This window comes from Rana temporaria, chromosome 9, assembly GCF_905171775.1.
Source record: "Rana temporaria chromosome 9, aRanTem1.1, whole genome shotgun sequence".
NCBI lineage: Eukaryota > Metazoa > Chordata > Amphibia > Anura > Ranidae > Rana > Rana temporaria.
Window position 1 is genome coordinate 44038441 of NC_053497.1, and position 27309 is coordinate 44065749.

At 43.5% G+C, this 27309-nt stretch overlaps 1 protein-coding gene across 1 annotated transcript; it reads right to left on the reverse strand.

Annotated features, from left to right (window-relative positions):
* Nucleotides 1–1188: 1188 nt before the first annotated feature.
* Nucleotides 1189–27099, reverse strand: LOC120914523 (galectin-4-like). The gene is made up of 11 exons (XM_040325199.1): nucleotides 26899–27099; nucleotides 23399–23487; nucleotides 21827–22034; nucleotides 19313–19497; nucleotides 18089–18095; nucleotides 13378–13413; nucleotides 13244–13282; nucleotides 9471–9497; nucleotides 5481–5569; nucleotides 4267–4432; nucleotides 1189–1472 (listed from the first exon to the last, which is right to left on the reverse strand). The coding sequence occupies exons 1-11, from the start codon at nucleotides 26941–26943 to the stop codon at nucleotides 1326–1328; spliced, it is 1038 nt and encodes a 345-aa protein (XP_040181133.1). The 5' UTR covers nucleotides 26944–27099; the 3' UTR covers nucleotides 1189–1325.
* Between the last annotated feature and the right edge of the window lie 210 nt (nucleotides 27100–27309).

The following is a 27309-nucleotide window of genomic DNA, read 5'->3' on the forward strand; positions in this document are numbered from 1 at the left end:
TCGTGGGACATCGTCGGACATCGAGTCTGTGGGTCCTGCGGGCACCGAGCTCTCGACAGGGGGGCGCGTGCGCCCGCACAGCGCAAAATTCAAAGCACCATATATATATATACGTTTCTTTGCGCAGCCGTGCCATTCTGCCGACGTAAATCTACATGGCGTGGTCGGCAAGTGGTTAAATCACACTTAAAGCAGTTGTAAAGGAAACATTTTTTTCACCTTAATGCAATCAATTTCATTAAGGTGAAAAAACATCTGATGTTGCCGCCCCCCGACCCCCCGTTTTACTTACCTGACCCCTCGAAAGTCCCGCGCTTGGTCCCGAGATCCTCTTCGCAGCCCAGCCTGGCCGCTGATTGGCTAGAGCGGATGGATTGAGAGCAGGGCAGCCATTGGCTGGCGCTGCTGTCAATCACATCCAGTGACGCGGCGTGAGGGGCGAGGCCGAGTGATACAGTGAGTGGCTATGGCGGGAGCACGCCCGCAACTACTCACCACCATGTAAGCTCTCTTGCATGACTGTGGCGAGTTCTTGCGGGGAGGACCAGAGACAGCCGCCGAGGGACCCCAGAAGACATGGATCGGGGCCACTCTGTGCAAAACGAACTGAACAGTGGAGGTATGTATGACATGTTTGTTATTTTAAAGGATTTTTTTTCCCCTTTATTAACCCTTTAAATTACCCATGGGAGAGATGACTAGGGTAGAACTATAGGCAAAACTTTTTCATTTAGGATAATGTAAAGGAGGGTTATAACGCCTGTCAGATTTTTTTTTTTTTTTTTTACATCTGTGCCACATTTGGAAGATTTCCCTTCACTTCCGGTCCCCTACCCAAAACAGGAAGTGAGAGGAAATCCCTGAAAATTAGGGGAATCCCTACCATATCACCAGAACTAGTGTCCACATTGGAAGATTTCCCCTTAATTGCTTTTCTGCTAACAACCAAAGATTTTAGATTTTTCTATTATTTTCACTTTCAATGATAATAAACAGGACCAATAGGGATGGTGAATCTCCCTAACCGGAACAAAGACAACAATAAAAACTGACAGGGGGTCTAATCCCTCTCTATGCCATCCAAAAATAAATAAAAAAGTTTTGCTTTTAGTTATAATTTTATAACCTGTGAGCCTGTCACAGCTTCTTTAACATTTACCTTGCGAACAATATAAATAAAACTCCCAGTTTATTTGAGAAATATATTTTTATTGGCTCCAGATAACATTTGACCTGTGTTTCTGCCTAGCGAGAATATATAATTTAGAAATGAAGCAGACTTTCTGTATTTTGCTGCATACTGCCCTATGAAGTGGGCACATGCTTTAAATCTGTACAAGTGACAAGACGATATTTCCTCCAACTTCTAGGGTATCGATCATCTGCACGTTGGGGAAGCGGTGGGTGTATTCACAGAACTGCTGTCCATTCACAAATATCTTGTAGCGTCCATTGCCTGTGCGGATGGAAATCTGGGAGAAGAGAACATAATACGTGTCAATGGAGGTGCAAGTAATTTTATAGGTCGTTGTCCAAAGCTGACAGTATACACTACATTTATCTGACTATTTCTATTTTGCACACTTTTCCCATTCTTTTATTTCAGTCAACTTATTATAGTCACTTATACTTTTTAGGTTTTTGTTTTCTTGGGATCCCTTGTACGTCTCGGCCCCAGGTCTGTCCCTCTACCGGCTCTCGAAAGGAGCTTACTCCTATGCCTCGTACACACGACCAGTTTTCCCGTCGGGAAAACTGCCATGACAGATTTTGGCCGGGAAAACTGTCCGTGTGTATGTTCCATTGCAGTTTTCCCGACAGGAAAACCGCCGGGAATCACGGCAGGAAAAATAAGAACATGTTCTCTTTTTTTCCTGCCATGATTCCCGGCGGTCTTTTTCCTGGCAGTTTCCTTATGGGAAACACTGCGGTGGAGCCTACACACGACCGGGATTTCCGGCCAAAGCTCTCACCGTAGTTTTCCAGACGGGAAAACCTCTGGTGTATACACGGGGGGGAAAGTGACCGAGCAGGTTCTCGGTTTTCCCCCTGGGATTCCCAGCAGACTTTTTACCGCCGGGAATCCCGAGACATAATAGTTAACTGATTCCTTTTAAAAACGATTAAAAATAGATAAAAATCAATTATATAATGTGCCTCTAGATGCAAAAACGAAAGTGAAACTAGTTTAGTCTTTGCAAGTTATTTCATGCCTCTGTGCTGGATAGTGCCATAGAGAGTCATGGCTAGGAAAACGAAACTAAAGTCTCCCATGACTTTTTTCATAAGGAGCCAGACAACCAGGAAGTGTTAAGAACATAGTAGTATTACAGCAACATCAAAGCAAAAACGAGCAATGAGGACATGAAACCAGGACTGCAGTAAGGTAAAGGAAGCTAAAAAAAAAAAATCCTTTAGTGACCCTTTAACCTCTTGACCACCGCCCCATGTCAAAAAGACGTCCTCCTTTTTAAAGTTGAATATCTCGATAACGGCAGCAGCTGCTGCCACAACCGAGACATTCATCTTTTCAGGGGGCGGTGGTGTACACGATAACGGCGGTCTCCGTGGCGGATTCGCCGCGAGATCGCCGTTATCGGTGGCGGGAGAGGGCCCCCCCCCCCTCCCGCCGCTCTCCCGCGCCCTCCGCCGCTTACCGGAGCCGTCGGTAGCGGCGGAGGGGATCGGATGTGTCCGGCAGCTGAGCGGGGACGGGACTGAAGGAGAAATCTCCTTCACCCGTCCTCATAGCTCTGCTGGGCTCTTAAAGAAACATTTTTTTTTTTGTCATTTGAAAAAATAACATTTTTTTTTTTGCATTTAAGTCTAATTATGAGATCTGAGGTCTTTTTGACCCCAGATCTCATATTTAAGAGGACCTGTCATGCTTTTTTCTATTACAAGGGATGTTTACATTCCTTGTAATAGGAATAAAAGTGATAAATTTTTATTTATTTTTTTCAGTGTAAAAAATTATAAAACTAAATAAAAATAAATAAGAAAACCCAAAAAAATTTTTTTAAAGCGCCCCGTCCCGACGAGCTCGCGCGCAGAAGCAAACGCATACGCGAGTAGCGCCCGCATATGAAAACGGTATTCAAACCACACAAGTGAGGTATCGCCGCGATCGTTAGAGTGAGAGCAATAATTCTAGCCCTAGACCTACTCTGCAACTCAAAAAATGCAACCTGTAGAATTTTTTAAACGTCGCCTATCGAGATTTTTAAGGGTAAAAGTTTGACGCCATGCCACGAGCGGGCGCAATTTTTAAGCGTGACATGTTGGGTATCATTTTACTCGGCGTAACATTATCTTTCACAATATATAAAAAAATTGGGCAAAATGTATTGTTGTCTTATTTTTTAATTCAAAAAAGTGATTTTTATCCAAAAAAAGTGCGCTTGTAAGACCGCTGCGCAAATACGGTGTGACAAAAAGTATTGCAATGACTGCCATTTTATTCCCTAGGATGTCTGCTAAAAAAAAATATATAATGTTTGGGGGTTCTGATTAATTTTCTAGCAAAAAAATTGTGATTTTCACATGAAGGAGAGAAGTGCCAGAATTTACCTGGTGGGCAAGTGGTTAAGCCCTGTACACATGATCGGATATCTGATGGAATCTAATCCGATGGATTTTTTCGTCGGATATCCGATGAAGCTGACTTTCATCAGTCTTGCCTACACACCATCAGTCAAAAATCCGACTGTGTCCAACGTGGTGATGTAAAACACTACGACGTGCTGAGAAAAATGAAGTTCAATGCTTCCGAGCATGCGTCGACTTGAGCATGAGCTCTGAGCATGTGTGGATTTTTGACCGATGGACTTCCACACAGAGGTTGTTCTATTTTTTTTTCACTGATGGAAAACAAACCGATGAGGCCCACACAGGATCGATTTGTCCGATGAAAACGGTCCATCGGTCCATTTTCATCAGACAAACCAATCGTGTGTACAGGGCTTTATGGTTTGAAGAACCCAAATTTATTGTATTCTTTTTCATTCTATGGCGGTTTGGGGTCCTTAATGGGGGTCCAATGCTGGTCTTATTAAAGAAACAGTGGGTACCAATCCAAGGTATGGCATCCTCTACTTGGTACAGTTCAAGTTATAAGGACCGGGCAATGGGAAGATAGGTGGGTGTCTGAGGTCACTGAGGAGGTGTTATTGGCATAGTAGCTGTACGGACAATAAGTAGAAATTTCCATTGGGCTGGGCTTTTTTTTTTTTTAGAGATGTTCCTGACGAGCTTAGAAATACTTACATCAAAATACTGGCCGGCTTTAAAGGGATTAAATGGAGCGCTCCTTTCCTCATTGCCCCAGCTTCCGCCCAGTAAACTGTTCCTCACCACTGCGTTTTCGTTCAGGCGGACATTGAAATGCAGGGCAATGTCATTAGTTCTCGAAGACTTAAAGTTAATGTGGAAACTGAAAAAAAGATGTGTAGGAGATGGTTAGTCTCTCATGAAGAAATTAGTTAGGCAATTGTTGGATTGTCTCTGTCCAGGAGATACTACAACACTAAACTCGCAACATACTACTAAAGAGGTTTCCTCCCTTGCCATCCTACCGCCTGCAGCTCTTGGATGGCAGCAGATTTGTGTGCGAGTATCTTGGTTACTTGGGGATCAACAGCCCGGCTTGAATAATGTGTCTGGGTTTCAGTCCGCCTGAAAGCCGGACACATGATTCAAAACCCGAACTGTCTGGGTGAATCCTGGACAGGTGGCAACCCTAGATGGATGTGAGATCCAAATTCGTTAGAACCAATGTTCCATAGACATGCACATTCATGTGAGCATACAGTACATATTTATGCCCTTTATGAAAACCTTGTCATGAATTAATCAACTATTTTCTTAAGGTTCTTGACTGCTCAGGATTAAAGTAGAGACATAGATAAGTTTCCTGTTGTGTCAATTGTATTTTAGTTGGGCAATTATCATTTTATGTCTAAGGGCACCAGGGCAGTCTTTAAAGCGGGGTTCACCCAAAGAAAAAAAATTTAACATGACATTCAGCCGAGTTGTCAGAATGACAATCGGCTGTTTTTTTTTTATTTCATTGCCGTACATACCGTATTTTCACCGCCGCTTCCGGGTATGTAATCTGCGGGACTGGGCGTTCCTAATAGATTGACATCCTTCCGACCGGCGCATACAGCGCGTCACGAGTTGCCGAAAGAAGCCGAACGTCGGTGCGTAGGCGCCGTATAGAGCCGACTCGCAGTCCGGCTTCTTTCGGCAACTCGTGACCCGCAGATTACATACCCGGAAGCGGAGGTGAAAATATGGTACGTACGGCAATGAAATAAAATAAAAAACAGCCGATTGTCATTCTGACAACTCGGCTGAATGTCATGTTAAAAATAATTTTTTGGGTGAACCCCCGCTTTAATAATGATTGGACCCTGGGCAAAAAATGTCTTGCCCCCGCCCAAACCCCCCCCCTGTGTATAGTGTTGTGTTTCACTTACCTCTGCCCTCCTTGGGGTATAAATCCTTTCACTATAAAGGTCCTTTTGGGTGACACTCCTCCAGGTATGTTTGTATAATAAGGAACTGGCTGTGATGTGGAGGATAAAGAAAGTTTAATGAGTACAATGCCGCGTACACACAACCATTATTCATGTCATGCAAAAAAAACGTTTTTCTCAACGTGATTTGTCGTGATTCCTCTCAAGCCTGCCTTGTATAAACACGTTTGTGAAAAAAAATGCTCGAGCAAAGCGCAGTGACAACACGTGCAACGTCACTATAAAGGGGAAGTTTCATTCGAATGGCGCCACCCTTTGGGCTGCTTTTGCTAATTTCCCCCGTCAAATAACTTGCTTCTGAGCATGCACGTTTTTTTCTCCCTTGTTAAAGCGTACACACGACCGTTTTTCACGATGTAAAATACGATAGGAAAAAATTGAGCGGGTTCTACATTTTTTCGGGCATTTTTCTCGTCGAGAAAAATGCTCTGCAGCATACACATATATTCACGACCAAGTTAAAAAATGCAATTTTCTCGTCATGAAAAATGGCCGTGTGTATGCGGTATTACAGTAAAAAATAAGCCATTTATATGAGAGCAATGATGATGTGCACCGAGCAGTAACATATATCAATCATATTTTTTGGGGGGGGGGATGAGTCCTGATTCATTGCTATGTGGGAAGGCACTGTGCACATTATTATTACTCTTTTGAACCACTTTGAATACTTTTGAGAGATAGACAGACAGACAGACACATTAGATCAAGCTTTCTCAACTAGGGTTGTTAGGGGTTCCTTGAGCAGTGGCAAAATTGTCTTCCACCCGCAGTGGTAAATGCTCTAGGTATGTCAAATTCCTTATTATTTTATTTAAAACTTTCTACAACTTACCTGTAAGCAGGGGTTAGTGCCCATTTTAGTATGATCTCTCCCCCGCCCCGTGTGTAGTTGTGGGTGGAGTCAGAATCCCTTTATAATCTAGTGTGAGTGGGGTCCTGGGTTGGTGGAGTATGGGAACAGGTTACCCCTGACACACGCTATGTGAGTTTGTGTTTTGTAGAGTAGAGGGCCTTCCAGGAACAAGGACTCTAGATGAGTACCAACTGCAAAAAAGACTCACAGTGGAGAAAGCGGGAAGATGGCTGGATCTTCTGAGTTCAAGCTTTTTGCAAAATGATGTGTAATAGAGCTACACTGAAATGTGAAGATGGAGAGAGCCTTTTTTTTTTCATTGCACATTAAAATCTCTAAAATGCTGCTTTTGTGGACATTCCTTTATTCCAGACGATAAGCCTCAGGCCAGGAGAAAGTGAGTACAACATGGAAGAGTTTCTCCCTTTACAGGTGTGTGTACGCTAGCCTGAGAAGAAGAGGGGAGGTGTCCCTGGTCAGCTTGGTGGGAGCTGGTGGCAAATCGGGGGTACCAACATACTTCATCCAGACTGGCCCACTTTGACAGGTATTTCTCATGGCGGCCGGACAACTCCCGCAACCCCCCCCCCCCGGCCACCCAAGCCCCCTCTCCCCCTTCACAAGCCACTAGCCATTCTACTTTATTAGAGTAGAACGGCTGGTACTGCTACTCTTATAGGCAGTACCAGTGGGGAAGCTAGACATTATTTCACCCGGGGCAAAGAATCAGTTTGGTGCCCCCCCTTATGGGACAAGATTAGGCAGAAGTGAGAAACTCCCAGGCCATAGCTGTTGAGTCAGCTGTCTGTCCCCTCCCCCATGCTCCTCTGTTGCCCCCCCCCCCGCTCCTCTGGTCCTCCCCCTGCTTCTCTGTTCCCCCCAGGTGAGCGCTGCAGGGAGGGAGAGGAGGTGAGCGCTGCAGGAAGGGAGAAACAGAGAAGCGGAGGGGGGGGCGGGGGTCCACGGTCACTGAAGCCGGCCCACTGAGCCATCTGCTCACCGGGAAACTCCCTGTAGTCCCAATGGCCAGTCCATCCCTGATACTGGCTAGCTTTAAGCTAGTCATACACAATACCGTTTTTTTTGTGCAGCCACGTGGCTGAACTAAAAAAATTTTGCTGATTTCCCCTTTCACAAATGCGAGGTGGATGGGGAAATCCTCCCCACTGTACTATTGTATTCTTTTATCAGACAGGGCATTTGAACAGAAGACAATCTATAGATCAACTTCTGTCCAACCACAGTGGCCACACATGGATCAAAATTCAGCCAGTCCCTGCTGAACCAGGCGAATTTCCATCCATGTATAACCAGTTTTAGACTCCTATTTTGATTTTTTTTTATCTATTCTCCTTACAGAAGAGGCAATTAAGCAGGGATATGATCACCAGGGATATGATCACCTTGTAAAAATTATATCAATTGACCATATAGAAAACTGCAAAGCGGTCATTGCTAATGACAAAGGGGCACTCTACAGGAGGTTCAGCCTCTATATATGAAAGTACTGTTTTGCAAGAAGAGATGGGAAATGTGACACTGTCTTCTACAGGAGTGCTTCAAAAAGGGATGGATATGTTTCTAAATGCACATAATATCACTGACTACATCATATTATATTAGTTAAAATAAAGATGTAGATTGTTGATCTAGAGCATGGGTCTTCAAACTTTTTAAACCAAGGGCCAGTTTATTGTCCTTCAGACTTTAGGAATATCGGATTGTGGCCAGCGGGGACAGAAAATGTCCTGGGCCCAACATCAGTGAGAATAAATATGGCCTTAAGGTTGCTGGTCAGTAGGAGGAGTAGTAGTGCCCCTATTAGTAATAGTATCCCATCATTGGTAACAGTGGAAGTCATTGGCAGTCCGTCACTTGCATTAATGCTGCACGCTTATTATTATTATTATTATTATCTCTCCTCACACTTATACACTTCAGAACGTTTTATATTATGTCACTACTCCCATATTTATTACCCTACACTTGATTACCCTTTATTATCCTCCACTGTCTAGTCAATTTTTTCCTTTTTGGAACATTCAGGAATGCCTTGCCCAACATTATATATACATATTGGCAACTTGACAGTTCGCCTCTGCCCTTTATCTCTCATACAAATATACAATATAGCCACCACTTTGATAGGCTTGTTTGTAATTACCTACTCAATTATTTAATCACGGCCATTATGGGTGTTCATTGCAGCTCCTCCCCCGCCGGTGGGGTGTCACTTTTGAGGCTCCTTGAAGACCCTTTGGGTGGACTTCTCACCCTCGGGAATGCGGGGGCTTCCTATAGATCCTTTCGGATTACCCAGCGGCTTCAAATATCCTTTATTACATGTTTAGCGGTACATATATTCCCTGTTAGAATCTATGTGATGTATATTGACATGTTCTTTCTATATTTAATTATTATTTTTTATTAATTTTATACTTTTGTGATATACCCTTTAGAAATAATTATCCCCCTGAAGAGACCTCAAATGGTTGAAACGCGTCGGGGATCAACATTGTACAACAATATGGAATATTATATTATGTGTAATGATATTGTCTAATGTACCATGGAATGTGATATTTTACCACTATACTTGTTTTTATACATTGTAACTTATATATACCGTGACATCCAAGCTTTTCTCTTTTAGTTAATAAATACCACTTTTATATAGAAACCAGTATTCTACTGCTTTGACATTGCTGCCTAAAAGCCCCACAAAAAACGGGGAAACCTTTCCATTATCAGTGGAAGAAATAGAGCCCCCTTGTTGGTGTCAGTGGAAGGAATAGTGCCCCAAGGGCCGGATAAAGCCTACCAAAAGGCCACATCTGGCCCTCGGGCCACAGTTGGAGACCCCTGATCTAGAGTATCTGATTGCCTTGGGGAATATAAAGGGATTTTTTTCCTTGGTAAGGTTCTGAGCATGCAGATTTTACATAAAATGTTGTAGTACATTTCGAATCAGCTTAAGGAGGTGTTGGAACCCCTGACTTCCCTTCCAAGCATCTTCCCCTGGATAGACTCACAGACAGGAGGACAGACATACACACATATAGTTGTGTACTGACCGGGTTATAAACGGGAGTTTCCATTACCTGTCGAAATAAGGAGAAAGATGTAGGTTAGAAACAAAGATCTTACACAATAACAGAGTGATAGGATGTATCCATGTATTACTGCGTTCTGTAAACATATATCTGTAAGCAGGTGCTGACAGAGTGCCTGTGAGTATTTCAGCCCTGTTTGCGCTGCATGTTATTTATGTTGGAAGTGCTAGCTAGCTGCTTCCTGGAAGGGAAGAAAAGGGTTTACTTGTTTCCTGGATTTCAGTCTTTGTTTTTTTGCCAGGGCTACTGCTGGGTTCTGTTCCTCCCTGTGCAAAGAAATTCAGGAGAGAGTTTTGCCCAGAAGAGTCCAGCTACATGGGAGAAGACAGGCTGTCAGTTGCAACCAGGGCCGCCATCAGGGGGGTACAGGCAGTACACCTGTAAGGGGCCCTGAGGTCCCCAGGGGCCCGGATAGCAACCCCCCTTTTTTTTTTTTTTTATAAAAAAATATTTATTTATTTTTAATATATTTTTATTTTATTTTTTATTAAAGGGCCAATTTATTTTTTTCTTAGGGGTCCGGAGGTCCCCAGGGGCCCGGAGATCCCCAGGGCCCCGGATGGCAACCCCCTTTTTTTATTTATTTTTTATAAAAAAATATATATTTTTTTAATAATATTAATATATATATTTAATAATAAATCTTTTTTTTATATATATAATATTATTATTATTATTATTCCGCAGGTATTCGTTTTTTGTTTTTTTAAATGATTCTGCCGGAGTTACCTGGTTTAATCCTGCAGGAACGGAAACTTTATTAAAACTTGCGATGGACGTTTCTATCTTGCTTGTGGGAAGTCTGAAGCCCACAAGCAAATGCTTCCGGGATACGGTGAATGCTGATGTCCCAGCATTCACCGCTCTATCCCGCGCATGTACAGTGTTGACGGCGAGCGGCGCATGGGATTGCTGGGATTTGAAGTCCTTCTGAAGACACCAGCATGGGACTCTGCCTGTAAAGGTATGCCGTGGCAGCACGGGATACGAGTTAGGGATGTAAGTAAAAGACTGCACTTAAAGTGGTTGTAAACTGCGGATGATGTAAAAAAATAAAAATAACATGTGAAGGCAATGGCATAATTTATTCATCACATACTAGCGCATTATGAAATACTTACCTTGGAACAAGCTCTCTAGCGCTGTACTGTCACCGCTAAGAAGGCTGACATGCTCCCCGGTCTTTCTTCCGGGTTCGCGCCCCCCCAGCTGGGACTGGCCAGAGCCGCAATGAGGTCACTCCCACGCATGCGTGTGGGAGCCCTCGGTTCCGGCACAAAGCTCTGAAGTTCCGGCAAGGTATGCCTGACCTTCAGAGTGCATGCGCCAGTGACTTAACTGGCTGCATCCAGCGTGAATATCTTCTAAATGGTGCACGTGGCTGGTGCACGTTTAGAAGATATTCATTTTACTTACAGGTGAGCCTTATTATAGGCTTACATGTAAGTAAAAATGAGCAGGTGAACTGGTAACTTGTGTTTATCATGCTGCACTATTCCATTAAATCTTTTTTCCATTAAATACGTTTTTATGCCTGTTTTGAAGTTAAAGTGGTTGTAAACTGTTTTTTTTTTTACTTTTACCTATAGGTAAGCCTGGAATAAGACTTACCTATAGGTAGTGGAAATATCTCCTAAACGTGCGTGGTTTAGGGGATATTTCACTTGTAGCTCACTGATGTCGTCATCGGCGAATGTGATGTGAAGAAACGGACCTCCATGCCATTTCTTCCCCAGTGTGTGCCATCCCGCGTGCATGCGCAGGAGTGACGTCACGTGGCTCCGGCGTGTCACAGAGCCGGAGTCCGCGGCCCGGAAGGAAGAGGGGTGAAGATGGACGTGGCCTGCAAAGGGGACAGCGTTGGTTTCATTTGCAGGTAAGTGTTACATAATGGGCTAGTAAGCATTCCATACTAGCCCATGATGCTTTTAATTTGCAGGGTTTGCAAAACAGGAAGTAAAACCCATCAGGGTTTACTTCCTCTTTAATTAAAGGGGTGCATGGTGGAAATGGCGTATGGAAGAACAGGGCCTCTAATGCACACACACGGTGTAAAGTGATGACATGCTGTTGCCAGAGTCAATGAGCACAAGAGAAGTATGACAGCCAGAAAATGGGTAAACGTTACCAGCAGGGGTGACAGGTCTCATGTATGATGTGGGGAGCGGTTTTTGAGTCCTACTCGCAAGTGCTCCATGCCCCAGCAAACAGGACCGGACCCGAGTGATGGAGACCCTAGGCCATATAGTATGGAAGAGTTAATTACTTGCATGCATGGGGTCCGCCCTGGTTCCCTGCGGGACCTGCTCTGTCACTGGCTGATGGGCACCTTGTCCCTATGTGGATGGGGACAAAGGTCTCTTCCCCACAACCCTGGGCTGTGGTTGTGGGGATCTGTGGGCATGGGTCTTATCAGAATCTGTATGCCCCCTTTAACGAGGGGGTCCCCAGATCCTGGCCACCCCTCTATGTGAAGGAGTAGGAGGTACATTGTCCTCCTAATCATTTTACAAAAAAAAATCCCATAAACACAGTTTTTGACAATTCCTTTATTAAAAAAAAAAATTATTTCCCCCTGATGTAGATCCATTGTCAATCAGGCCACCCGCCAGCCCCCCCAAAAAAAAACAAAAAAAAAGCTCTGCAAGCGTAGTAGGCTAAACGCCAACTGCCTGCTCCTCCGTCTCACAGAGATTAAATAGGTAAGGGGCAGGGCCACTCAGTGACATCACCTGGTGTCCCCACCCCCCTTGTGACATCACCGCCCCAGCATGCACCGGATACACCTCTAAAAGAGGTTGAGAAGCCTCAACAGAACCGGCCAACATTCAGGAAGTGTGCAACAGCCTGTCCAACAGAAGCTGGCTCAACATCTGGCTTCTTAATGAGCATGCTGGAAGACCAGCAGCCAACCGAGATTCGATCAGCGCTCGCAGCCAATGGCTGTAAGCGCTGACCAGTGTGTACTGTGGGGGACAGTCTCCCTGTCAGAACAAAATAGCTCAGCAGGGAGACCACTCTACTAACATTACATAGTTAGTACAAGCTTCTCATGAACTCCTCCTTTGTTTCGTTCAGCCCACTGGGTTAAAATAAAAATAAAAATGACCTTTTGTGTATCAGGACTAAGGGGTTACTTTGGATGAAAATCCAAGTAATACAGGGAAAGATGCATTCCAGAGCAACAGCAGAGAGTCCAGGAGCATTTATTTATTAGTAAAAGATGTGACAAACCAATACTCTTCAGGGGCTCTGAGGGTCCTCCTTCATGATGGCCTCAGACTCGAAAGGGTGAAAATGTTTTAAATTAATTAAAGACCTACTCTAGACCTAAACACGCAGTTAACCATTGCAGTGTAACCAGAGGACATAGAAAAGAAAAACTACTTATCCAATCTTCTTTTCTGCTCCCCGTGCTTCAGTGGTCTAAGTTTCTGACATCATCAAGAAAAATACAGGGTCCATAGCCCTACATTAAACGTGATGATGCTGAGGGACATTCCACTGCTGGAACGAGAGGAAGTGTCATCTGCTGGGGGAGCAGAGGATCAGGTAAGTTAAAGTACAAAATCTCTCTCCAAGACTAAACGAGCCATTAACTCTTGCAGTGGGAGTGGGGGGGGGGGGGAGCCTGTAAGTAGAAAGCAGGCTCCAACAGCCATTTTTGATGTAGTGTAATTGCCAAGTAAAACATATTACTAGGTACATGAAGAGGCAATAGAGGAAATACTCACAGGTAGGGTCATAGATGGGTAAGTTGGCAGTATCATCGCCTTGAATTAAGAAAGAAAGGGACATGAATTATTATTATGATACTGATACTAGTTACAGCTTGCATCGGTAAGGTCTAGGTATGTATGGTACTTACCCCTCCTGGTGGGTAAGCAGGACCACCCGTAAGCGCCTGAAATAAGCATATACAAGATTATTTGGATTATGTTTCTGCACTTAAATGTTTTTTTTTTTTTATCATACTTATATAGGTGGATGCAGCAACGGTCTGATGCTGCATCTGCCTCCCGGCTCCTCTAACACTGAGAATTGAGCAATCGAACATCGCCGGTTCTCAGGGTTCCCTGCTTAGAGACGGTCAGCAGCTCTCTGCTCTGCCCCCCCCACAACGCTCACTGGAGCGCTGTGGAGGAGACAGGAGTGGCCAGCTCAGGCTCTCTCATCAGCTCGCTGAGAGGCTGAGCCGGGTGATGGTCCAGGCATGTGGACAGATCCTGACCACATGATTGCAAACCTAAACTATCTCTGTGACATCAGCCGACAGCGGGCTTCAGCAGCACGCTGTTTGCTCCTGAAAATGGGTCATAGGAATGCAGAACAAACTTTGGCTGCACTTCTCCTTTATTGTAATTCCTAAATGGATTTGCAGAACATTATAATGTGGATGTTAGACAGAATTAACAGTTTTTTCTTACTCTTTGGATTTGTCTTTGTTTCTACCAAAAGCAATTATAATTTTACTTCCCCTTCTATTTAAAAACCCAACTAAACTTTCAGTTTTAAAATTGCTAAATATGTTCTAAATATGTTCCAGGTGCAAAAAAAAAAAAAAAAGCTGCAGAGTAGGACCCTTGTTTTCTGTGTTGAGGGAACTTGACAGACTCTTTTTCAGTAGTTCAGTAGTGGCCCATAAATTTTTGCTGCTTTTTTCAACACACATTTTGGCTTGTTTTTTAAAACGCATTTATGTGCATTTTGGTGCTTTTTAACATGTTTTTTACCTGCATTTTTGTGTGCATTCCGGAAATACATGCAAAATGCATGATATGCTTGTGGTGCCATTAGTTGTTAATGCCACCCCAAAAGTGACTGTTTGCCAAAATACACATAAAATGCATGTTAAAAAAGTGTCACTAAATGCTAAATAAAAGTAGGACCAAAATGTGCATTACAAACCACATCAAAATGCATGTTTTTTAACCTGTGCCAAAATGTGTGTTTAAAAAAGTGGCAAAATGCACAATAAAAAAAACCACGGCCAGATGCGCTTTAAAAAATACGGCATGTTAAAAAACTTCAAAATGCCAGTCAATAATGCCAACGGAGCAATGAAAAAAGGGCCAAAATACACATTTAACCACTTAACCCCCGGACCATATTGCTGGTCAAAGACCAGAGCACTTTTTGCGATTTGGCACTGCGTCGCTTTAACTGACAATTGCGCGGTCGTGAGACGTGGCACCCAAACAAAATTGGCGTCCTTTTTTCCCCACAAATAGAGCTTTCTTTTGGTGGTATTTGATCACCTCTGCGGTTTTTAGTTTTTACGCTATAAACAAAAATAGAGCAACAATTTTGAAAAAAATGAATATTTTTTACTTTTTGCTATAATAAATATCCCCCAAAAATATAAAAAAATAAATGTTTTTCCTCAGTTTAGGCCGATACGTATTCTTCTACATATTTTTCATAAAATAAAATCGCAATAAACGTTTATTGATTGGTTTGCGCAAAAGTTATAGCGTTTAAAAAACAGGGGGTAGTTTTATGGTATTTTTATTAATATATTTGTTTTACTAGTAATGGCGGCGATCAGCGGGTTTTTTCGGTACTGCGACATTATGGCGGACACTTCGGACACTTTTGACACATTTTTGTGACCATTGGCATTTTTATAGCGATCAGTGCTATAAAAATGCATTGGATTACTATAAAAATGCCACTGGCAGGGAAGGGGTTAACACTAGGGGGCGGGGAAGGGGTTAAGTATGTTCCCTGGGTGTGTTCTAACTGTAGGGGGGGTGGACTGACATGGGGAAATGACTGATCGCTGTTCATACATTGCATTTCTCCCCCACACAGCTCCCGGTCCTCACTCTGTAACGAGCGATCGCTGGTGCCTGTCGGTGATCACGCCTGTCGGGATCAGGGATGAGTGGGGGGCGCGCGCCTCGGGTGGCGCGCGCGCCCCTAGTGGAGGCTTCGCGAGGTGACGTAGAGCTACGTGCTCTCTTGACATTTCTTGGGATCTGGGCGCCCCCTTATTAAAGGGGGCTCCCAGATTCCAATAAGCCCCCCCGCCCGTAGACCACGACAACCAACGGCCAGTGTTGTCAGAAAGAGGCCCTTGTCCTAATCAACATGGGGACAGGGTGTTTTGGGGTGGGGCGGCCGCATGGCGCCCCCTGCCCCAAAGCACCGACCCCTCATGTTGAGGGAATGCTGCCTGGTGCGGTTCAGGAGGGGGGGGCGCTCACTCGCCCCCACCCGCTTTGCTGACCGGCCAGGCTGCGTGCTCGGATAAGGGTCTTTTCTGGGGTAGGGGGTTCCCCTTAAAATCCATACCTGACCCAAGGGCCTGGCGTAGAGTTCCCCCTCAAGATTATCAGAGCACAAGTCGCATACCAAAGTTGGAGCATGCAAGACGGCGTCCCCGACTTTGATCCGACTTCAATATTGCTAAAAGGGAGAGTAATGGCGCTCGTTTTAATATTGTACTGATGTGTGAACACTATTTTTGTTGTGGCTGCTGCTTAGTTTTTAGTTAATTATTTTATTAATTGTAGTCGTATTACTCTAGTTAGTGTGGTTTTGCGCATTGGTTCCCCCCATTTATTATGATCCGACTTCAATGATATTCAATGTATATAGAAAAAATACTGCGCATACTCTAACAAATTAAATAACAAAATATGTGCAAGCTGCAACTCAAAAATGTTATACAACATGAATGACAGAATAAAGAAAAAAAGGAATCGCGCTAAATGTAATGTGCCCAATAGGGTGTAAACCACTGTGAAGTCACTTCACAGTGGTTTACACCCTATTGGGCACATTACATTTAGAGTGATTCCTTTTTCTCTTTATAATGATATTCAAGTAGGATAAAAGTCGGACCAAAGTAGTAAGGTCAACCTCCCAGTTGGACTCCAATCCCTAATCCTTATGTTCCTCCTCTAGTCCTCTTTTCTCCTTATCAGCTTATGTCACCCTCCAGCCTCCACCTGTTTTACTTTTCCATGATTAACAAATCAGCAAGCTATGGATTACACACTCAATTTAAAAATAATTCTGAAGCTGAAAAGTCTGACCTACCATGAGCGCAGCCAGGGCTACCACTAGGCAAACTAGGAAGCCGCCTAGGGCGCACTGCTGCCTAGGGCGCCCAGCCACTGGTGTCCCTACTCTATTCTCTCTGCAGCAAGCAACTAAATCTCAGGATTGGTAGGCAGCCGTCGCTCTGTTCGCACATTGTGTCAGAGGACAGTGTCTGTGTCCCGACTCCGGAATAAATGGAAGCAAGCAAACATTCATTGATGAGCGCTGGTGAGGCTGCATTTGATGGGCACTGGTGAGGCTGCATTTGATGGGCGCTGGTGAGGCTGCATTTGATGGGCACTGGTGAGGCTGCATTTGATGGGCGCTGGTGAGGCTGCATTTGATGGCCGTTGGAGAGGCTGCATTTGATGGCCATTGGAGAGGCTGCATTTGATGGCCGTTGGAGAGGCTGCATTTGATGGCCGTTGGAGAGGCTGCATTTGATGGCCACTGGTGAGGCTGAATTTCATGGCCGCTGGTGAGGCTGCATTGATGGGCGCTGATGAGGCTGCATTGATGGGCGCTGGTGAGGCTGCATTTATAGGTGCTGGTGAGGCTGCATTTATAGGTGCTGGTGAGGCTGCATTGATGGACGCTAAAGAGGCTGCATTTTATGGGTGCTGGTAGGCTGCATTTGATGGGCGCTGTGAGGCTGCATTGAGGAGCACTGGTGGGCTGCATGCGATGGGCACTTTATTAAAAAGGTGGGGTATACATGGGCAGGGCAAAGGGAGTGGAGTCAGGGGTGGAGCCAATGGGAGTGGAACACTTGGTTTCACCTAGGGTGTCAAAGATCGATGCACCAGCCATGAGCGCAGTGGCAGTAATTGCTCACGGGCCCATGAAGCTTAATATAGCCACCCTCCCCTACATTTACAATAGTAAATCAGGGACTTCTATACCTCCCATTTATTAAGAAGTGTCATGGGTGTAGAATAAAAGTAAGATTGCAGCTTGACCTCTGAACCAACAAAATCTCCGGTGGGTTGAATGTAACATATGAAATATCTCCTAATAAAAACATCTACATCCAAAAAAAACACGGTGCTCCAGAAGCACGTTATACTTAGCGACCTTTCGGCCAAGACCACTGTCCTGTCCCCATTATTGACCTGCTCTGTTATCACTAGCTTCAATCTCCAGCATGTTCCTTCCATTAATTTATGAATCACCACCGGCATTTGACTTCACTTCCACCCATATCCTCTCTAGATAAGAACATTGTCTGTACATTCATTCACTCCCTCCTTCAGTAATCATCATGAGTAATGGTCATCTATGTATACGCTGAATCACCTGTTTGTTCCTTTTTTGCTTGACTAGGTCTCCATAAAAGAGGACATTCTATTTTGAGACTAAAAAAGCGTGACCTGTATATAGGACCAGCAGTAACAGAACTCAGAGCCATCACAACGTATTAGCAAGGTAATATATATCAGGGTGAAATCAGCAGCATGCAGTGGGCAGAGCATGGCTCTACACTGTCAAATTTAAAGTGGAAAGAAGCTCTCTCAATCATAGGTGTGCACCCCAAAGCTCAAACACATATGCATGTATGTGCATGTGTCCTATATAATGCCAGCGTCAGTAGAGCAATGGATGTTGTGAGTAGGGCAGAGATTGGGGTTAGTAGGGAAGAGATTGGGGTTAGGCCATAGTTAGAAATGCTAGCGGGGTGTTTTTTGAAAGCGATTTCTTAAAGGAGTTGTAAAGGAAAAAAAAATTCACATTAATGCAATTTATGCATTAAGGTGAAACAACATCTGATAATGCCGCCCCCCCCCCCCCCCCCCCGAGCCCCCATTTACTTACCTGACCCCTCGAAAGTCCCACGCTCTTTTCCAAGATCCTCTTCGCCGCTCAGCCTGGCCGCTGATTGGCTAGAGCGGATGGATTGAGAGCAGCGCAGCCACTGACTGGCGCTGCTGTCACTCACATCCAGTGACGCGGCGCGCCGAGGGGCGGGGCCGAGTGATACAGTGAGCGGCTATGGCGGGAGCACGCCCGCAAGGACTCATCACCATGCGAGCTCTCTCGCATGAATGTGGCGAGTTCTTGCGGGGAGGACCAGAGACAGCCGCCGAGGGACCCCAGAAGACATGGATCAGGGCCACTGCAAAACAACTGCACAGTGGAGGTAAGTATAACATGTTTGTTATTTTAAAGAAAACTTTATTTTCCTTTTATTAACCCTTTAACAAAACAAATGGAGACATGAATGGATGGGTGAGTTTGTTTTAAATATGAAAGAAGAATTAAACAGCATTTTTGGTTTGTGGTGCTCAGGTTCTGCTTTAACAAAATTAATGTATATAGCACACAAAATACAGTGGAACCTTGGTTTAAGAGTAACTTGGTTTGAGAGCGTTTTGATTTGCGAGCAACTTTCGTTTTTAAATTCTGACTTGGTTTGCGAGTGTTGACTCGCAAGACGAGCAGAATTCAAGCTAAATAGGCCTGCAGTACCTCATTTGGCCTGAGGTACGGGGGCGCAGAAGACGAGCAGAGACGAAAATAGGCCTGCAGTACCTCATTTGGCCTGAGGTACTGGGGCGCAGGTTCAACTGTACCACCAAAAGAAAACTCTATATGTGGGTGAAAAAAATGAAATATTTTATTTGCATACAGTATCACAGGCCTGCGCAATTGTCAGTAACGCAGTGCCGTGTTGCAAAAAATGGTCTGGTCATGAAGTGGTAAAAATAAATTTTTTAAAGGAAGAACTATTTTATGAGCTATCATCCCTTCTTAACTATCTTATTAATATGTCTTCTACCTGCTTCATGGTATTGTAGTTGCTCCAAGTATCACTACTTACCCCACCTCCAACAGTGGTGATGGATTGGATCTTTACATCTCCAGCCACGTGTACACATTGTACCCGTTCCATAGGTATCCTGTGGCGGAATTCATAGAATGGAATTCCGTTGACATTAACCTGCACACAGAAAAAGAGACAATTACTATTAAAGAATGCATTGCCATTGGATATATTACACCAGCCTGACAATTATGCTCACATTCAGAAAATTGTCATTACTCATGGTACAGGTCTTAATTTCTACTTTTTTCAGGAATCCCTATTCACGAAATTCTAAATTTAAACCCAAGTCAGTGGCTAGTAGACACTTGAACATTTTCTAAAGTAAAAAATAAATAAAATAAGATTGCTCCAAAAATAAACCATTTGCTCTACTGAAAATATCATGTAAATATATATATATACACACAAAAGGAGCCCCGTTTTTTGGAAATTTTGCTTCCAGCTATGGGAAATGGCATACATACTATGTATGATGTCCTAAGATGGAAAAACAGACATGTGAAAACATGGGCATCCGCATGGGGGGGGCATCCGCATGGGGGGGGCAAGGAGGGGCAAGCGCCCCCCCCATCCAGACCAGGGTGCACCGCGTCCAGGCGCCGCAAGCTGCTGCAATGGGGGGGCGCTGAAGCTGTGGCAGTGATTGCTGCACTGGTTGCTAGACTTGCCTGCCACCTGGCATCTAACAGACAGTGACATCACGTCATGAGGCCGAGGCCTCATTTTAAAAGTCCTTTTTTTAAAAGTCAGCAACTACTTTTATAATTGTGGTCAAGGTGTTCAATTATTTCATGATAGATATGCAGGAGGTATCATTGCTAACTGTAACGGAATGACCCGGGACATCCAGAGACTTTGTGAGGATGGGGGATACTCCTGTGTCAGCGTCACTGATAACTCTTGGGTCTGAGTCCACCCTGTGCCTTTTGGGCATGGGGTGGCAAGGGAATCATAATTCATGTATTACATGAGATAGGACATCAATAATAATTCATATTGCAGGATCTTGAGAGATTGCAAGATGTGGGCCAAACCAGTCAATAGTGACTCATTTCTAGTGACATGCTAATTGCATCAGGCTTGGAAGACATTCCATTGTCCTTGTGTAAAGGTGTTGTAACGGACAGGTGTTAATCCCAGGTCTGCTCCCAGAACTCTAATTATGCATACTAAATATTGCTTACGTGTGATAACACTGTCTAGAGCCTAGCCTATTGATGCTCAGAGGTGTCAAGCTGTGTGCGGAGACGGAGTGGGTGAAGGTGTTTTGTTGTTGATTAAAGAATGTTTAAGTAATTAGCCTTAGTGTGTGATTAGGGGGTGGAAATCTCATTGTCCCTTTGAATACTGTCACATGGTTGTACTGTATATAAGACTGAGAAGAAACCATTAAAATTGTCTTCATTTGAAACCAGAGAACACGGAGCAAGTCTCGTTATTCTGGGAAATGGGAGGCCTGCTAGTTTGTCTGTGTGTCAGAGGAGCTGTCGTGACTGGGATGGAAGGTCGTAAACGGTGGTGACCGTTACACTAACCTTCTGAAAATGCTCTTTACATGGCCGTATTGCTGACCCGTGGGTCTGCATGCTTTCTAAGCCAGAGCCTGCATGCACATCAGACAATTTTAAGGAAAGTAAAAAAGTCCTGCGGACATCCATGTTTGAACATATTGTTTGCCTGATGGAATATTCTATTCCAGCCCTACACACATTTGTCTTAAAAATAATCTTTGGCACTGAGTGCGTTTTGAGGCAATTTTTTTTTAGCACTCCAAACATTCTTCAAAGATGCTGCTTCCAGGAGTTTTTTCACCTCCCCGCCAGCGCACTGCCCCAGTGTGAAAGCATACTAGGCAGCACAGTGGTTAGCACTTTCACCTAGCAGCAAATGGGTCGCTGGTTCGAATCCCGACCATGACACATCTGCCTGGAGTTTGCATGTTCTGCCTGTGTGGGTTTCCTCCCACACTTTAAAGACAAGCTGGTAAGTTAATTGGCTCCCAACTTAATTGGCCCTAGTCAAGCGCGTCGGGACCCTTCGGGGTAAGACCGCGGTATATCAAGATACCACTCAACTCAAGGGATTGGGGGTTATTCACTTAGCAAGGTGAAGCTGTGTTAACTTCTATCATCTAGGCATTTGCTAGCATAAAATTCTGGTTTTGAGTTCCTTTTTTTTTTTTTGTAATTGGGCATTTGTAAGTAATTTGGATATTTAGAACAGGACGTGGGACGAAATGCCCCAGAGGGGACACAGAAGAAGAAGAAAAAAAAATTGTACATTGGTAAAGGGTAAATTTTTTTACACAGAACACAGATAGCATTTTGAAACCCACAGAAGCCCCACCCCAGTCCATCCAAAATAATATTAAAAAAGGTTGTAGTTGGACTTTAGGCACATATTAACTTTATGCACTAGAGGAAGGTTATACTGATTTCCTTACCTGGTAGCTTCCAGGCTGGACCAAAATGGCCATCTCAAAATGATTCCCTCTGCGGAAAGGGATGCCTTCGTTCTTTCTCTCCTCACCCCCCCAGGAACCGGACTGGAAGGTGTTAAAGACGACTGTGTCCCTCCCTTCGAAGCGGGGATTAAAATGTAAGGCAATATCTGTGCCGTCATACTGCCCACAACCCATATTAACTGCAAAACTATGAAAGAGAAACAAAGCAAAAGAGAGAATGTACATTAGCAAACAAAAATTTAACATTATCCTCCATTAACTGCTACATTTCGTGTTACGTAAAGAGAAATATACAGGATAGAAATTGCAGCCAATGACATCTAGATTCCAGACTGGTATGCTTAATTTAGGAAAGTGAATAAGTAAGGTGAAAACCCAGAATAAGGATGCCTGTCCTGGTGCCACATTTGACGGTCTTTCAAGGGTCTAAAATAAAGAGTTACTCCATTTTTTTAATTTTTTTTTGAGAAAAAATAAAAAAAAATCCCCTCTGGGTGATCAATGCGGTCCGCACGTGTGAAAGGGGCCTTAGGGCTTTAAAGCTTTTCATAGCATTTCATAACATACCACACAAGTAGAAGTCAATGATCTCAATGTTTTACTGCAGTGGTCATCAACCCTGTCCTCAGGGCCCACTAACAGGCCAGGTTTTATGTATTACCTTGGGGAGATGCAGACTAGAATACTGCAATCACTGAGCAGCAAATGATATCACCTGTGATGTATTTCAGTTATCTTGCAAACCTGGCCTGTTAGTGGGCCCTGAGGACAGGGTTGATGACCACTGTTTTACTGCACATCTGCATCGTGCAATAACAGGCACTTAGAGATAAAGGGGCAGGCTGTGCTTTGTGGCAAGTGTATATAGAAATACATATACTGTATTGTACTGTACTGGGAATTTAACCAACTGGGTGGATATGGGCAGTGCCATAGCTACCAACTGTCCCTAATTTCAAGAAACTGTCCCTGATTTCGAGCAATGTCCCTCTGTCCCTATTTCCTCCTCATTCGTCCCTCATTTTGGTCTGCTTTGTATAGTTGTATATAAAATGCACATTTTATCTTGTAAAAAGTGTTTCCCAGCACTAAACCTTTCATCCAACTTCCAAACTGCTGCATTTGTAAATTTTAAAAACCAATATAAAGGAATAGTAGTGGTAAAAATTAAGCCCTTGTGGATTTAATTAACTTTTTTTCAGTTAATTCTCCTTTAAGGGGGTGTGGCAGGGGGCGTGTCTTATGCCTGTATATGTTTGCTAGCAGGTGTCCCTCATTCCCATCTCAAAATGTTGGGAGGTATGGCAGTGCTAAGGATAAGTTTAGATAATGGGGATGCAGATAGGTTTGAGGGCTTTAAAAGTCAGGGCTTGATTTTAGAAACTGATAATTAATTTAAAAAATATAGAAAGATATGAACAGATCTTTTTGAACTAAACTTAATATCAGAAACCAAATGTATGCCCATTGCCCAGAAGCTTTACATTCCTTATCCTTTGCCCTGTGTTTACACTGCATAGTAGAACAACATGATGCAAACCCCCTGCTTACGAGTTTGAGTGTTTGGAAACCTTGCCAGTAATGTAGATGGCCATCCCAGGGCGTAGGCCGCCATAAATGGGACTTCGGCAGGGGATATCCTGGAAGAAAACAGAAACAAATCAGAAGTTAGTTAACCTGTTTGATGATTGCATGAATAAAATATCACCTACATCTGCATCATAATCAGAAGGAAGCAAATTTACCCACACAAATATTAAATTGTAGTAATGTTCAGTGTTGATGAGACACGAGCTTGTATATATTGAAGCCTACCAGTCATAGTTACATAGTAGGTAAGGTTGAAAAAAGATACAAGTCCATCAAGACCAACCTATGTGTGTGATTATATGTCAGTATTACATTGTATATCCCTGTAGGTTGTGGTCGTTCAGGTGCTTATCTAATCGTTTTTTTAAACTATCGATGCTTCCCGCTGAGACCACCGACTGTGAAAGGTAATTCCACATCCTTGCCGCTCTTACAGTAAAGAACTCTCTACGTAGTTTAAGGTTAAACCTCTTTTCTTCTAATTTTAATGAGTGGCCACGTGTCTTGTTAAACTCCCTTTCGCAAAAACGTTTTATCCCTATTGTAAGGTCACCAGTACGGTATTTGTAAATTGAAATCCTATCCCCTCTCAAGCGTCTCTTCTCCAGAGGGAATAAGTTCAGTGCTCACAACCTTTCCTCATAACTAATGTCCTCCAGACCCTTTATTAGCTTTGTTGCCCTTCTTTGAACTCGCTCCATTTCCAGTACATTCTCCCTGAGGACTGGTGCCCAGATCTGGACAGCATACTCTAGGTGCGGCTGGACTAGAGTCTTGTAGTCCTTAAATAAAGCACTTGCATTAGTTGTATTTTTTTCAGGCTTGTGTTCCTGTATTTTCACATGGTAATTCTGCAAAAAACACACTTCCTGTCCCTGGGTGGCTACATTCACTTCTTCACTACATCTATGGAGGGAGCAATGGTTTCCACAAAGGCAAACCTTCAAACATGTCTGCGTTTGTTCATCTCAATTACGTGATGGGAAGGATTAGTAGTTTTGCAGAAGAAAGATAACATTGTTTATGCTTGCAGGTCAACTCACACAAGATATGTCACCCCATTTCTGGCAAGATCGACAGGTATTTTCTGTACATTGTAAAAATGTTCTTAGTCTTGAAAAAAATAAAACTAATGGAACCACCACATGAAATATATGCAATATATTACATTTCTATTCTGAGTTTAGTTATGCTTTAAACATTTACACTTCTCTTTAATAGCCAAAGGCTAAGCAGTTGGCATGTAATCACTCAAGGAAATGTTGATCTTTGATCTTTGTCAAATGGACCATTACATGCATCCAAATAAGAATTGCTAAATTATCAGCATCTGCAAAGGCTTTGTGTCGTTTTTAAAGCAAAAAGGTGGTCTGCTTTTGCTGACTTCTTTCTAAAAATCCTAGTGGGCTGACTAACCCCCTGGTTATAGCACTTTTTGAGTCACTAACCCTCAAATAATATACATTTATCTGTATACTCGTTCTGGGTTTGTGTCTCATAGTATTGAAGCCAAAGGGTCAGCATGACAGCCAAGCAACTAGCATTTTCTGAATCAGAAGTTAGCAATAGCAGCCTGCATTTTTCTTTCAACAGGTTCCCTATAACCTGATTCTGATAATTCTAACCCATTTTGTAATAATACAGTCACTTACAAAAATCCAAATTTGCCCCAATGTACAGAAGACAGAAAATAATGCAATGTATAATAATGCAATGTATGATTCTGGGAAGAGCAGAAAGCATAGAAAATGAGCAAATCAGACTGTGTGATCTATTTAAAGCGGGAGTTCACCCATAAAACATTTTTTACCCTTAGATTGATGCTCATTTTGTCTAGGGGAATCGGCTAGTTGTTTTAAAATCGAAGCTATACTTACCGTTGTAGAGAGCGATCTTCTCCGCCGCTTCCGGGTATGGTCTTCGGGACTGGGCGTTCCTATTTTGATTGACAGTCTTCCGACAGGCTTCCGACGGTCGCATCCATCGCGTCACGAGTAGGCGAAAGAAGCCGAACGTCGGTGCGGCTCTATACTGCGCCTGAGCACCGACATTCGGCTACTTTCGGAAAATCGTGACGCGATGGATGCGACCGTCGGAAGACTGTCAATCAAAATAGGAACGCCCAGTCCCACAGCCCATACCCGGAAGCGGCGGAGAAGATCGCTCTCTACAACGGTAAGTACAGCTTCGTTTTTAAAACAACTAGCCGATTCCCCTAGACAAAATGAGCATCAATCTAAGGGTAAAAAATGGTAGTTCAGGGTGAACCTCCACTTTAATATAATATTTTAATGATCACTCTAGCCATCACAAAGATCCAACCAAATATCCAATTATAGTATTGTGTAGTTAGACTATGGAAAGGTATCTGCTTGTTTCTAGTGCTAGTTAATCACATTCAACTGGACTATTTCTGTAATGTTGAAGACGTTTCGTAGCTTGTCCAAGCCACATTTTCAGTTCCAATTCATTCATTGAATGTTGAAGACATTTCATAGCTTGTCCAAGCCACATCTTGAGTTCCAATTCATTAGTTGCATTTTGAAGACGATTCATAGCTTATTCAAGCCACATCTTCAGCTCCAATTTCTCAGTTAAATGTTGAAGACGATTCATAGCTTATCCAAGTCACTTACTTCTTCAGTTCCAATTCCTTGGTTGAATGTTGAAGACGATTCATAGCTTATCCAAGTCACTTACTTCTTCAGTTCCAATTCCTTGGTTGAATGTTGAAGACGATTCATAGCTTATCCAAGTCACTTACTTCTTCAGTTCCAATTCATTAGTTGAATATTGAAGTTGATTCATAGCTTGTTTGAGTTACTTCTTCAGTAATACTTCTTTAGAACTAATGAAGTGGCTTGGAAAAGCTACAATGCGTCTTCAACATTACAGAACAAGTCCAGTTGAATGTGACAGCCTACTTCTAGATACATCATGACAAAGATAAAGGAAAACCTTCAGGCCCCGTACACACGTCCGAGAAACTCGACGGGCAAAACACATCGTTTTGCTCGTCGAGCTCCTTGTGAAGCCGCCGAGGATTTCGGCGAGCCAAGTTTCCTCATTGACTAACGAGGAAATAGAGAACATGTTCTCTATTTGGCCCGACGAGATCCTCGTCGGTTTCCTCGACCAAAAGTGTACAGACGACCGGGTTTCTCGGCAGAATACGGCTCCGATCGAGTTTCTGGCTGAATTCGTGTGTACGGGGCCTCACAGATGGGTTTCGTTGTTGTATTGTTTACAGCAGTATGTACTTTGCCTTATTAAAAAGGTACTGCTGAATGATTTAGGAAAGCCAGCCAGTCTCAAGTGCAGTAACCCACCACCTTCTATTGTACTAACCACTCTAAGTGGATAAAACATGAAATCTGGTTGGTTAATAAACTACTGAATATGTGCTAGATGCAACCAGCCCGCTGTGCCCTGTGGACAAAAAGGTTGAAGTTGGCACTTACTGGATTGTACAATGGATAGTATCCCTGAGCTGGAACAAACGCCATGGCTGGTCAGTTGGTATCGTCCACCTGGTAAATTCAACTGTGAAACAGAGAATGGCTCATACAGAGGAATTGATTATATATGCATACGTAGTGTGGGAGTGTCTGATAACTTGAGTTATTATTGCAACCTTTGTCCTTCAAACTCCTTCCTTCAGCAATCAGCAGAACCTTTGTTTCTTGTGATATAAATCATATATGCTCGCTCTCCGGCCAGCCTCAAACATAAACTTCAGCATAACTATAGTGGGGAGGAGTCAACTACTCTTATCAGAACCTCACAGATAGGACAGAGATAGGAAAAGCTTGCAAAAGTAGAAGCTAACCTGAGACCTCTCAGTGAAACCTATGAGAGTTATTTATACAAGG

Bases quoted from the DNA above. Each gene is read 5' to 3' on its own strand.
- LOC120914523 (XM_040325199.1), bottom strand. From the start codon at position 26,943: ATGGCGTTTGTTCCAGCTCAGGGATACTATCCATTGTACAATCCA. The intron at 19,498-21,826 runs GTAAGGAAATCA...TTCTGTGTGCAG, and splicing joins TCCAGCCTGGAAGCTACCAG to GTTAATGTCAACGGAATTCC. The intron at 13,283-13,377 runs GTAAGTACCATA...TCTTAATTCAAG, and splicing joins CTGCTTACCCACCAGGAGGG to GCGATGATACTGCCAACTTA.